Genomic DNA, 14,052 nt, shown 5'->3' on the forward strand with positions numbered 1-14,052 from the left:
AACTTGCGGTTTTTTTAATTATTTGAAAACTTTTTTATACCTAAATCTTAAAATTATGCTAAAATGTGACTAAATAACATGTAATACTTAATTATAGATAGTTTAAAAGCAGTCCATTAAAAAATATAAAATTTGGAAATTTGCGATTTTTTGAATTTTTCGAAATCATTTTTATACTTACGTCTTAGTTATAGGACAGTATTATTGGATAAATTATGCTAAAATTTGACTAAATTACAAGTACATAATACTCAATTATAGAGAGTTTAAAAGCAATTTATTAAAAAATATAAAATTTAAAAAATTTCGATTTTTTGAATTTAAAAAAAAATTTATACTTACATCTTAGTTATAGGACGAGCAGGTTAACCGCGCAGGAAAGGTGGAAGGTTGGTGGTATACACACCAAGCTTCCACGCTCAATTCTATTAATACCAGAATTAAGTATGGTGCAAGATAAAATGATCAAGAGAGTGAAATTTAAACCCTGCTTTAAGATCATTACACCTTCCAGAATGGACTGAAAGAAAGGTTTTCCACTTGGGGACGAAGTCTGGTATACAGACGGCTCCAAGATGGACTACGGTGCAGGCTTCGGAATCTATCGAGAAACGGGCTGCATTAAAGTGGCTGAGTCACTAGGACAATATGCCACGGTCTGGCAGACAGAGGTCTGTGCGATTTTAACTTGCGCCCAAATATCCATTCGAAATGGAACAAAGGGCAAGAGGATTAGTATTTGTGTGGATAGTCAGGCGGCCTTGGGGGTCTCTGAAAAATCCCACAATAGAATCAAAACTCGTCTGGGAATGCCACAGCGTACTAGATGAGTTAGGTTCAGCAAATAAACTTCCATTGATTTGGGTACCGGGTCACTCGGGAATCAAGGGTAATGAAAGAGTAGACGTCTTGGCGAAAATCGGTTCCGAAACGGAATTTATAGGTCCTGAACCAGCAGTGGCAATAATGCCGTGCTTGGTTAAGGGAGCCATAGAAAGATAGGGTCAAAAGGAACATGAGAAGTATTGGGCGAACGTTAGGGTGGGAAGGCAAGTGAAAACTCTGTTGGGGCTAGCACTCAACAAGAGGCGAGCGAGCGATCTCCTAAAACTCGATAAGATCAGAGTTAGAACCGTAGTTCGTCTACTTACGGGTCATGGACTATTGAATTACCATCAGCATAAAATAGGCAGACAAGTTTCACCTATGTGCAGACTGTGTGGGGAGAGTAACAAAACTTCGACTCACATATTATCTGAATGCCCAGCGCTATCTAGGATCAGGCTATCTAGTTGGGGTCAAGCAATTATTGACCCTAAACAGGTGAGCAACCTATCGATAGAAGAGATACTGGACTTCTGGAGAAGAACAGGACTCTAAAGGAGAGTCCAGAATAGAGTCGACGTCGGTATGAACGCGCTGATACTAACGCGCTCCTCCTATGTATTCCATATGGACGAGCGCGTTACTTTCAGCGCGTTCGACTCTATTCTGGACTCTCCTTAAGGGGTTGCTATAAACGAGCGAGCTGGAGTCTGGTACAATGGGTTTTATATCCTAGGTGCTTACTTTCCCCTCTTGAGGAAAATCCAGCTCGATCTCGGTTGTTAGATTAGATTAGTTATAGGACATTATTTTTGGCAAAACTATTCTAAAATGTGACTAAATAACATGTTATACTCAATTATAGAAAGTTTGAAAGCATTTTTTAAAAAAATGTAAAATTTGAAAATTTTTGATATTTGAATTTCTCGAGAAAATTGAGTATCTCCCGTTCTAATCAATATTTTTCAAATCTGTAAATTTATAAACCTTCCTTGGCCCAAGGTTTAACATTCTGCCAAATTTGGTTTCAAATGGTTCAGCAGTTTTTAAGTGATGCGCGAACAAAGATTCTGTGACATACCGACACACATACATACACGAAATTTTTTATTGGTATACTTGGAATCCTTGATGCCTAAAACGAATAATTATGTGCGAAATTTAAAGTTCTGAGCAATGTACAGACAAAAGTCTGATTTTATATATATAGATATATGTTTAGTAGTCTCATGAACGCTAGTGTTATAGCTTAACATTGCTATATCAATCCATTCGTCCCATTCATTGTCTGCATCGGCGTATTGTTTTAAGAAGTCAGCCAATGAATGGTGAGATCTTTCTAGTGAACCATTAGATTGGGGGTGAAAAGCCGTGGTGCGAATTCTCTTTATTCTGAATCTTTTTGATACTCTGACCATCAATTCACTAAGAAAATTCCTACCTTGGTCAGTTAAGACAGTTTTGGGAGAGCCGAAAACAAATATACATTTTTTTATGAAAGCGTCGGCTATAGTACTTGATAGTACTTACCATGGGTTGTTTAGTTTTTAAACGTACTAGCTTTTTTAATTGACAGTCTAAACATTGTTGTACTCGTCTAATCACGTCGTCTTTTAGTCTTTCCCAGAAATATGAAATATGAAATTCGTCAAAGATATCATTTCTTTTTTCAAAAGGGACATATTTGACGGTGCCATAACAAACCAGAATAGTTAAATTTGATCCTTGAAAAGTTAATTTAATTAAATTTTGTATTTCTTCCTAATCCAAATTTTCAATTTTTTCACTTTTAGCTATTGAAAATTCGTTTTGGTTTATTTCTTCAAGATGTTTTTTCAATTTTTTTAGCAATTTAAGAATTGAATCTCTTATTTGAGATAGAAATTGGGGAGTATCATCTTTTAAACACATTGCAAATAAATGTCTATTATTTTTCCTTTTAATTATGTTAATTTCACCTATTGTAAAATTACCTTTATATGGAATTTTGTTGTGTTCAATTAATTTTTCGGCACCAAAATCACAAGGAGAACCTTTAGTGGTTACAAAATACGCGATGTTATCTTTCCTATATTAAATAGGTTTCCTAGTTTTTATTAGATTAGTTTTCCTAACTTCAAAATCTAGGTTTTGAGAATCTTCAGAAGAAATTGAGCTAGAGTCTTCTGAATTAGTATCCGAGTCATGGCGTAAATATCTTCTTTTTCTAGCGTTTTTTCTTGGATTGGGAAAAATGACATCCCGTGACGTGATGTCTTTTTCTTTGACAGTAATCTTTCTTGGGCGTCCTTTTTTTCATTACTTTAATTTTCGAGGTTTGTGGGGGTTTGTTTTTAGGGAATAATTCTTCTTCAAAATCGTCTGGAGAGTCCTTCCTGAGTTTAAGTTCAGGGCTCTTGAGGGGTACAGGATCTGCATTAGATTCCTCTTTAGAATCTTCGTTTTCTTCGTAATTGGGTAAGGGGATTCCTAAATTCCGTTTGGGAAACCTTCGAAAAGTACGATCTTCTAAGGTTGCATCTAGGATAGGACGATCTTCTTTTTGAGATTCGTTAAGATTTGGTAAAGAAGGTTTGGGTTTAGACGCGAGATCAATTGCAGGATTAGAAGTTTTACTCGGAATTGGTGAGGAGGGTTTAGGTTTTGGGATTTGAGGAATTTGAATATCACGAGATTCTAATTCTTCTAATTTCTTTTGAGCTCTTGTTAGAACATTAATAAATGTTTCTTCAATAGGATTCCTAGAGAGAGCATCTGCATTGGTGTTAGTTTTTCCTGATCTATGAATAATAGTGTATTCATATTCAGAAAGTTTAAAGCGCCATTTTTGGATTCGCGTATTTAAGGTAGCGGTTTTAAACCAAACTAATGGTTGATAATCTGTGTAGATTGTAATTTTCCTACCATACACGTACGACCTAAATGCTTCAACGAAATCGATTACAGCTTTGGCCTCTTTTTCATATACTTCATAATTAATTTCTGGGCCTCGTAAAACTCAGGAGAAATACGCGATTGGTTTGTCTTTTCCTATATCACCTTGGGATAATATTCCTCCTATTGCATAACCTGACTTCTTGTTTTAAAAATTCACATTTGTCTACTTGGAGTTTTAGACCTGCATCACTTAACCTTTCTATTAGAAGATTTAGTTTGTAATCATGTTCTTCTATACTGTTTGCATAGGTTACTATGTCGTCCAAATAAACAAAGAGAATTTCACCTTGTAACCCTTTTAAAACTTGATCCATAAGTCGCTGAAAAGTAGCGGGTGCAGTTTTAAGACCAAAAGGCATACGGGTGAATTCATAATGACCAAATGGTGTACTAAAGGCTGTTTTATGGGCATCTCTGGGATCCATTTTAATTTAAAGAAAACCTTTAGCTAAATCAAGAACTGAGTAATATTTGGCACCTCCTACTTGGTCAAAAATTTCTGTGTTATTAGGTAATGGGTATGCGTCTCCTAAGGTTTTTTTGTTAAGAGCTCGAAAATCTAACACTACTCTCTACTTAATATTCCCTTCTGAGTCAGGGTTTTTCTGTACAATCCATAATGGTGTACTGTACTGAGAATTGGAAGGTTTAATAATTCCTGCATCTAATAGTTCTTTTACTTGTTTTAGAATTTCTTTTTTCATTGAATGGGGGAATCTGTACTGTTTTGAATATACAGGAATATCGTCTGTAGTAGGGATTCTATGCATAACTTTATCCGTACCAGTGAGTTCACCTCCAGGAAGGAAGAAATGATGCCTATATTGTCTAACTAATTGTAAAACATGAGCTTTTTCTTCAGGATTTAAATGATCTAAACGCAAATAATCTTTCATATCAATTGGTTCCGAGTTAAGTGAAGGTTCTTCGTCAAGAGTGAATTTATCTAATTCTGGTGAGTAATCTTCATCACACAGGTTAATATTCAAGTCGTTTTTCATTTCCAAATTAGAAATAAGAAAGACGTGTTTTTCTGCTAAACTTTTAATTTCATCTTCTTGGCAATTCTCATGGTTTAAAGAATTTTGAACTTCAGAACTAGGAATTTGATTGATTTGTCTATTGATGGAATTTTTGATTTTATATTCTATACAATATTTCATATTGTGTACTATAAATATCGAGTTTTCAAAGTCAATTATTGCTTCGCTTTCTTGAAAATATCTTGATCCTAATATAGCTTCACAAGGTAATACAATTTCGTCGTCTATTATTTGAAATTCTGATTCTGCTCCGAAAATGCACAAATCTAAACTACCTAGTGTTTTTATTGTGTCTGGAAATATACCTTTTAAAATTTGTTTCCTATTAGAATCGTATCTATCACCTGGGAACAACAATTTTTCTTTCATTAAATTTACTTCTGATCCGGTATCAATCAAAAAGGAAGTACTAATGTTACTAATCATATGTTGTATGGTTAGCACAGGTAGTCTACCTATAATACTACTTTGTTCAGTGTAGTATACGTCTGGCATTTTTTTTAAATTAGTTAAACCCATTCTTTTCATTTGAATTTTAGTATTTTCGATTTGTAGTTTTTGAGTTTTAAAATTCAATTTACTTTTTGTTTAAAAGAAAAATTGAGTTCCTAGTATTCCATCATAAGGAATTGGAATAGAATCTGAAATTACTAGAAATTCTACTAATTGGTTCGCTATTTTTAATTTAAATGAACCAATTGAGTCTGAAGAATCACCTCCTATACCGCTAATTTTATACACATCTTTGTAATTAATTTTTCCTTCTGTTGGTACTGCACCTTCTTTTATTAAATTTACTTCTGCTCCCGTATCTAATAATAAATTTACGGGTTTTGTAAAACTACTTATTGTCATGGTGATATAAGGACTGAATTTAAGTGATTCTTTAGTTACGGTATTAATTCTGACGCAAGATTCTGGGTTTCTGTTACATTGACTGAGCGATTTTGATTTTGAAAAGTCCCCTGATTCACGCCCTGACGATGGGGACTCTGATCGTTTCCCTTATCTCTAAGCCTGTTCTGATAAATGCGTAACCTACATTCTTCTATTTGATGCTCTTGCCTTTGGCAATATTTACATTCGTTATTGCTAGCTTTAGGTAGACTTTTACACCTAGCTGCTGTATGGCCGATTCTATTACAAATTTGACATTTAAATTGGGCTCTAGACTCGATTTGTTTTTCATTTTAATTTTGTTCGTTAGGTCTTTTATAAAGTGGGTTTTGATAACATGTTTTTGCATTATGCCCTAACTTATCACAGATTTGACATTTTTCCGGACCGTTGGCTCTACAAAACTTTGCATCGTGTCCACTCTTATTACAAGTTGGACACGTTTTGATTTTATAGAATTGTAATGCAGAATGTCCTTTACGATTACAAATTTGACAAAAAACTATAGCATTTTCAAGGTTAGTGTTCATGGGTTGAGGTGGATTGTGTTCTTCAGTTTGAAAGATTTCCCTCCTTTTTTGATTTTTTGTTTCCGAAAATACTCGTCTCTTATCTTTTTGAATTAATATTTTCTTTTCGATTCTGATCGCTTCTCTAATAAGGTCGTTTATAGTGACCTGATTGGTCAGTTTTTGTTCGATTTCAGGCAGAAGGCCTTCTTTAACCTTTAAAGTGCTAAGTGTTGAAAAATCACGCTCAGTGCTAACCCCGGTCTGTCAGACCGCTATTCCCTTTTGACAGTTTTTTAGTCATTTATAATTTTTAAAAGACAACTATTATAAATATTTTTTACTTTTTAACAAAAAAAGTCATTTCTGTATTATGCCATGTTTACTGGATGTGGGATAACGTTATTTAAATTTATATTTGGATCAATATTACCTAAATTTGAATTTAAAAAATCGTTTCCTAATAAAACTTGGTTAAGATTCTCTGAATCTAAATAAATTATAGTGGTATCGTTTGAATCGTTTGAATAATCTAAAATTTTTGCATTAGGTGTAGAGGTGTAAAAGTGTTTATTTGGATTTATTGGTGTATCTGTTTTTTGTATATGTCTGATTGTGGTATCGTTGTGTACGTCGGAGTACGATGAGTCGGTGGAAAGATCTAAAAGAGGCTTTATATCACTTGTAGGCGAACTTGGTACTATTTGGGATTTACCGAAAGGATTAAATTGTTGAATTTCTTCGGATAACTTTGGGTCGTCTTTTGCTCCTTGACGAGTGATTCTTTTATCACTCATTAATAATAAAAAAAGTATATAAAAAATATATTTTTTTTATAGAGGATAGGGATGAGAAAAAAAAATATTTTAATTAATTATTTCTCGTTTTTATTATTAGCAGATTTTTTTGGGATTTTATAACTTTTTCTCCAATCTTCTAAACAATTTACACACCTATTGGGTATCAACATGTGTTTACATAAATTTTTTCGCATTAAAGCTATCTTAGTATCTAAGCTAAGACTTTTGTATACACTGGGGTGGACTATGGTTGAACAATTTTCTTTTTCCTTGGAAGAAAAAGGAATTGTTTTTATTTCTTCGTCTTTAGGAAGAGGTGGAAGTGGTACAATTTCCACTTCTTTGGGAAGGGGTGGGAATATTAAAGGTTCTTCTTCAATAACGTTTAATTTTTGGCTAAGAGCGTCTCGCTCTCTTCTTAATCTCCTAAATTCTTGGATCGGTAACAAAGATTCTCCTTTCGCTGCTTTAGCTTTGGCTAGTCTCCTATTAATAGCCTTTCTTTGTGTTCCGGTCAACTTCTTCGGTGCCGTAAAATATTCAGACACTAAAAAAAATATAAGAATCAATCACTATTCCGTTAAATCAATAATTTCTGGGAATGTAGAATTTCGTACTAGATTTTCTTTAGCAAGAGCTTGAGTTCTTAACAATATTGCTTCTTCAACTGTTAAATCTATCTCAACAAAGTTTTGGGGTTGCACCTGCTCGATTTGGATAGGAACCCGTAATGTTGGCTTAACAATTGCAATAGGAACAATTTTGATAGGTTTTTTGATCAAATTATGATACATCCATGAACTATTTGGAATAGTTACGAATTTTTTATTTCCTCTTTTCCTTTTATTAGAGGAATTTTCTTTTAAAGGAGGATTGTTTTCCATGGATGATAAGGATATTTTCAGATTCTTCAAAAATAGATATATTCTATTCGAGAAAGCAGAAATTTTTTAATTAATTTTAATTTTATAGAAAATTAAAATTAATTATCCTTTTAATTGAATTGGAAAGGGTAAGGGGGATGGTACTTAGAGGCATAACGGGGGCGGTGCGTACAACTCCTACTGCTGCCCTTGGTGCCCTCTTGGGGCTAGAACCCTTACACCTTACAATTAAAGCAGCGGCGGTTAAGGCTGCCCTGCGGTTGAGTGGTCCTGTGGGCCGCAGGGAGGTGGGCAGATGGCGTCTCCCAAAGAAATTGGTGAGAATCCCCCTTCTAAGTATGATTAGGGACAGAACTGTCCCTTTGTACCTCTTCGACAAAAAGTATAGGATTAATATACCTAGTAGAGAAGATTGGATAAATGGACTGACAAGTATTCCAGCTGACTGTGAAGTCTGGTACACAGATGGATCAAAAGGCGGGAATGGAGTTGGTGCAGGAATCTATCATGTAACCTCCCAAGTGGGACACTCCTTTAAGTTGGGGACCACTGTTACTGTGTTACAAGCCGAAATTGTGGCAATATTTTATGGCTGTAGACAAGCCAAGGTACTCATGGGAAGTAGTATTAACCCTATGAGGAAAGCGGAATTCCGCAAATTAAATAGAAAAGAGGCAAAGATCATAACAGGGCTATTAACTGGCCATGGTGATCTGCGCTATCATAGGCACAAAATGGGGATCCTAGACGACCCGAAGTGCCGTAGGTGTGGAGAGGAATATGAAACCCCGATACACATCTTGTGTCACTGCCCTGTACTTGTGAAGGAGCGGAAACACATTACGGGCTACTTCTTTCTGGGGGAGACCGTTATTGCTACCAGAAACCTGGCCGAAGTCCTCCTGTTGTGGAAAGGACTTCGGATATAGGGGTGGTTATGGGGAACGTAAAGGGATTACCCAATCGTTAGTGGCGTTGACCTGCAAGGTCCTAAGTCCACAACCCTCTTCTTAATAATTAATAATAATCCTTTTAATTAAAATAATTAAAATATTCAATGCTGCAGTGACACGCATGCTCTAATGCAGCTATTGTGTATCTGCGCGTATGAACAGTAAAATTTGGTTCAAAATTTTAGTATTTTGAAATAAATTTTTCTTCTTTTAATTATTTTGGAAGAAGGAAGTGATGGGTTTTCAAAATCTTATCACAATTCTATTTTTATAAGATTGTTTAGTTGGAACAGAATAAGGAGATGGAATGTTTTAAATAATTACCTTATATTAAATTTTTTCAATATTCTTTTGGACTAGAATTTTCTTCATTTAATTCATTTAATTAATTTCATTTCATTTAATTCATTTTATCAATAAAAGAAATGAGGAAAACAAAATTTCTACAAACTTTTATAAATTTTTAAATATTTTCTTTTACAAGTTTCTAAATGATAATTCAATTCCATAACTCTTACTTCATGTAATCCTGTATAAGGACAGATAATTTTTTCTTCTGATTGAGGATAATTGTTCCTTCTGCATGTAATCGAGCAAAAGCAACATCCAATTAATTTATTAATTCTTCTTTATTTTAATGTTAAAAAAAATTTTTCTCATATGTTCAGTTTTCCAAAAAAAGGAAAATATCAACAACAACAAAATTTATTAATAATCAGTACTTTAATTTGGTACTTTTTTTAAATAGTTAACTTTGTGAAAGCAAAGTCAAGTTCGTCTACAATAGTTCTCTTGCCAAGGATAGTCGAGTAGGTACGAAACTAAACGTCTAACTACGTTATTTAAAAGTCTGTTTTCTTCAACAAGTACTTTCAATTGATTCTTTTTTTCATTTGGTAATGAACTAAAGATTCAAATCTTTGAGATGAATTATTATTAGTAATGTTTAAAACAAAATTATTAATTAATTTTGCAGTAAATTTAATATTTTCCTCTAACTTTTGTAGAGAATTTAATGTATTATTAAATTTTTTCATATAATTATAAATAACCTGTACTTTAGATTGAAAAGGACTTTTTACTTTTTCATCATTAATCATTAACTAAATTTTTGATTATTTGAGAATAAAATTAAGCATCATCCGTATCGAATGTACCGTATAATGAATTTGTAGTGTGAGAAATACGATTGTATAATATGCCGCTTTTACGTTCTGAAGTAATGGAAGTTAATTCCTCAAAATTTTTATTTTCATATTAATATCAATAATTAATTGTACTATTATTTGTAAATCTTTATTACAATTTAAAGTACTATTTTTTTCTACACTATGAATTTTTAAAAAAATTTACATGAAAATGTAATTTCATTATAATTTATTTATTTATTTGAACATAAACGGGTATCAGACGAACCCTTTCGTACAAAAGTACTTAATTGTAAATTATATAACAAAAGACCTTAATAACTATATTAAGGTAAATTATGAGAACGCTAGGCGGAACTATAATGTTAATGGTAGTAGTATAACAATTTTTGCAATGCAGTTATAAATCTATTCAATGAAGTGTCGAAGAATTCAACTGAATCACTTACAGCATTTGCTTCCCTACTCAACCTTATCATCAATGAATTATTTACATAGTTTGTATTATGATGTTCAATTCTAAACAATGAGCGATATCTAGATGGTCTGGAAGGTAAACTTAAATTTATTAGTGACAAGAGTGTTGGACAATTTACAAAAGCATTGAATATTTTGAACATAAAAATCAGGTCTGCATACAGAAATCAAGTTACAATCTTAGGCATTTTTAGACGCTCACGCAAGTTATCATAATTATGTTCATGAAAATTGAATGGTATATATAACTGTCTCGCCGCAAAACGAAGAAAACTGAAAACAAAACGAATAATGATTAGTTATTTCTATAAAAGCATCTTTCAAACGAGTTGAATTAAGGTGAGCAAGAAGTGTTAATTTTTGGTTTGAAATGTGTGCTGTTCCAAGCTTATGATAAATAATCTCACTTCTATAATATTGAGAGGTTCATTTAAATAAGATTCACTAAGGATGTTAACTGGAAAGAGAAATAAAAAAAATTGTTTATTACTAATTGATATGTTTAATGTGGAATTTGCTTCATCACATGCAATTGCTGATAAGATTTCTTCAACTGAAATTGATTCAGATTTTAAACAACAACAATATTTTTTATTTAAATAATTATATTTGTAACATTAATGCAATGATAATAATAAAAAAGTATAATAACAAAAACTTCATACCATTTATAATTAAAAAAAGTCATTAATGGTTTATTGATACAAGTAACACTAATTTCCTTAGTATCGTTTAATGTTCTTCTAAAGGAAGAAATTTTTTTTCGATTGGGATAATAAAAAATGTTTATATTTGGTAATAACGTAGGAATATGTTGAAGTAGTGTAATTTGTAATTGGAACTGGTATCAAGTGATAAAAATCAAAAACAATTTTAGATAATAATGGTACTCGTATTATGAATATAGTTATTTCATTTGTGAGAAAAATATCAACTTTTAATAATTTATTAATTAAAGAGAGGTTGTCTTTATTTAAAGAACTCAATGATTTATATTCTCCTTCATATTTTTCTAGTTCTTCCACCAATATAATGAAATGTAATGAAAACCCTAGGAAAAATTTTTATACCCTGATAAAAAACCAAAAAGTACCCCAAAAACCGCTTTTTTAAATTTTCAAGGTTAGATTTCTCAAAAATCTAGAGTGATGGAACAATTCTGATTACGGATTCGCGTTCGGCATTAAAAAACCCATAAAAATGACACTATGCGATCCCAGAAATAGAAATGCTGTTGCACTGTGTTATATAGATAGAGCAAACATATATCCTAATTTGTAAGGTGCAATTCTAAAAAGAAGACATTTATCTATATTTTTAATTTATGTACAATAAATTGATTTCCACTCAAAAATATCTTGAAAAAATAAAAGAAAATCACATTTATTTTTTTGTTTTAGATGATTCTCTTGCGAGTTAGAGTGTACACCTCAAATTTTTCGAGGCGCCTGGAGAAAATCTCAATATCTAGCAAAAATAAATTAACTTTCTGCGTATTGCCAAAAGAAAATTCTAAAAGACATGCGTTTTTTACCGAATTAACTATACCCCACCTCAAAATGACCTTACATTTTAGAATTTGAGCAAGAACTTTCAAAAACTAAATATTCATATATTTATTTAGTGGAAAAAGTAATTAAAAAACAAGGTAGAAAAAATTATTTGTAAAATGACTAGGCTTTGATAATACCAAGAAAAATAGAGACAGAAGGGCTAACTCGGCTGTTTTCTCACTCACAGCAGTGAGTCAGTATTAGTGGGGTTCTGAAGGCGTAATTAGATTGCGCCAAATATCTTGTTTTCAGTTCTGCACATCTCAACACTCAATACGTGACACGCGTGTGTGAGTGGAAGTGCAGAATCAAAACACGATATTTGGCGCAATCTAACCACGCCTTCATAATCCCCCTATATTTGTCCTACCCCCACTACTGCAGTTAGTCCTCCTGTCTCTAGTCTTCTTGGATAATACTTATAATAACTGGATAAGCGATTCTGATTTGTAATGTACTTGATTTCTGAAAAATTAAATAAAGGTTTCACAAATAATAACACGAATTATCTATTACATCATTTTAATTTTATAACATTGACATATTATAAGATTTTTATATTAATACAATAGTTTTTACATTTCAAGTACTGTTTTCTTAATTTTTTGAAATCGATCATTACTTATAAACTTAATGAAAATTATATAATTCTAATTAAGATGTTTAGAATTTTTAGGTATAAATTCGTTAGAGAATTTTTTAAATAGACTGACTTTATCCCAGTGAAGAAAATGTTTATATGTGTCAGCCCCGTCCGACTCTCTCAATTTTCTATGGGACGTCTCGGCAAATATATGACCACTACTTGAGTAGTATTAACTTCTACCACCAGACTGCGCCGCTGCGCTTCGGCCTGTCCTTTTCGTTGATATTAATAATAAACATACAAGAAAATTGTTTAAATAAAAAGATTTTGATACAAAAAATGGCAATTTTACACTATAAATTTAATAATACAATAATTAAATAATATAATAAGAATTTAACAGACTTTAAAATAAAATTAATGACATTTCGAAAAGATAAACAAAAGTAATAAAACGCATATTAGTTATAGCTGTACTAATTAATTTATAATTATTATAAATTAATTAAACAAATACTAGTAATTCTTTTTCAAAAATACTTTTATAATAGTAAACTAAAACACTATTTGAAATTAAATTTACCTAAAAATAAAGCATAAATGTTGTAAAAGGTTCAGACTCAATATTTTCAAATTTTAACTGTAAGCCTAGAAAATATCACACTATACTGTATTTGATTGACAATATTTTGAAAAAAAATTTTTTTGAATAACTGTAATAAAATTGATAAAAGTAACTGAAAAATAAAAGTAAATTTCTCTTTATTAAAAATTTTTAGAATCATGTAATAATCCCTGTCAGTGCAGTGTGATATGTATATCTTATATCTTTCTGTGACAGGCTGCTTATTACTTATAATTATTAATTCAAATATTTTGTAAATACACGGTAAATGATTTTTTCAACAATTTGCACAAAGATTCACTGTCTATTTAGTATTTTACTCATTTTATTTCGCATATAACCTAAAATTAATACACATATGTGAACTATATGGGACAATGACACTTATCACACTTATATTATGAGATATAATTTAATTGTTTGTAAAAACACTTGAATAAAAATGAATCCAAATAAATCTACTAAAAAATAATAAACCAAAACTAAAATAAATACAAACGCACTTGTATAGTCTATATAAAAGATATAATAACAACAAAACAAATAATGACAGGTCTTGTGCATTTTTTAAAGTTTATAAATTTCACACTTTATTCTTCACTCCAGTAAAATAATTAACTTTTTATAAATGTCTTTTTGTACCTTTAACACTAATATTGGCCATTAAAAATATCAAACAATTTTAAAAAATAAATAAATTAATAATTTTTGTATACAATACTGTGATAAACTAAGGCCGATGCGCAGCAACGCCAACTGGCGATAAATGCTATCACTACTCAAGTGGTGGTCATATATTTTCCAAACAAATTGTT

At 31.6% G+C, this 14,052-nt stretch overlaps 1 protein-coding gene across 1 annotated transcript in view; it reads right to left on the bottom strand.

The window, feature by feature from the left end:
• Positions 1-5,695: 5,695 nt before the first annotated feature.
• LOC122505288 overlaps positions 5,696-14,052 on the bottom strand; it is a 48,090-nt gene continuing 39,733 nt past the window's right edge. Inside the window, exons 2-3 of the mRNA XM_043616798.1 lie at positions 7,341-7,558; positions 5,696-5,827 (exon numbers count right to left, since the gene is read on the bottom strand). Coding sequence (XP_043472733.1) covers positions 5,696-5,827; positions 7,341-7,558 — 350 coding nt within the window. The remainder of the gene's footprint in view (positions 5,828-7,340; positions 7,559-14,052) is intronic.

Source organism: Leptopilina heterotoma, unplaced genomic scaffold, assembly GCF_015476425.1.
Source record: "Leptopilina heterotoma isolate Lh14 unplaced genomic scaffold, ASM1547642v1 Lhet_351, whole genome shotgun sequence".
NCBI lineage: Eukaryota > Metazoa > Arthropoda > Insecta > Hymenoptera > Figitidae > Leptopilina > Leptopilina heterotoma.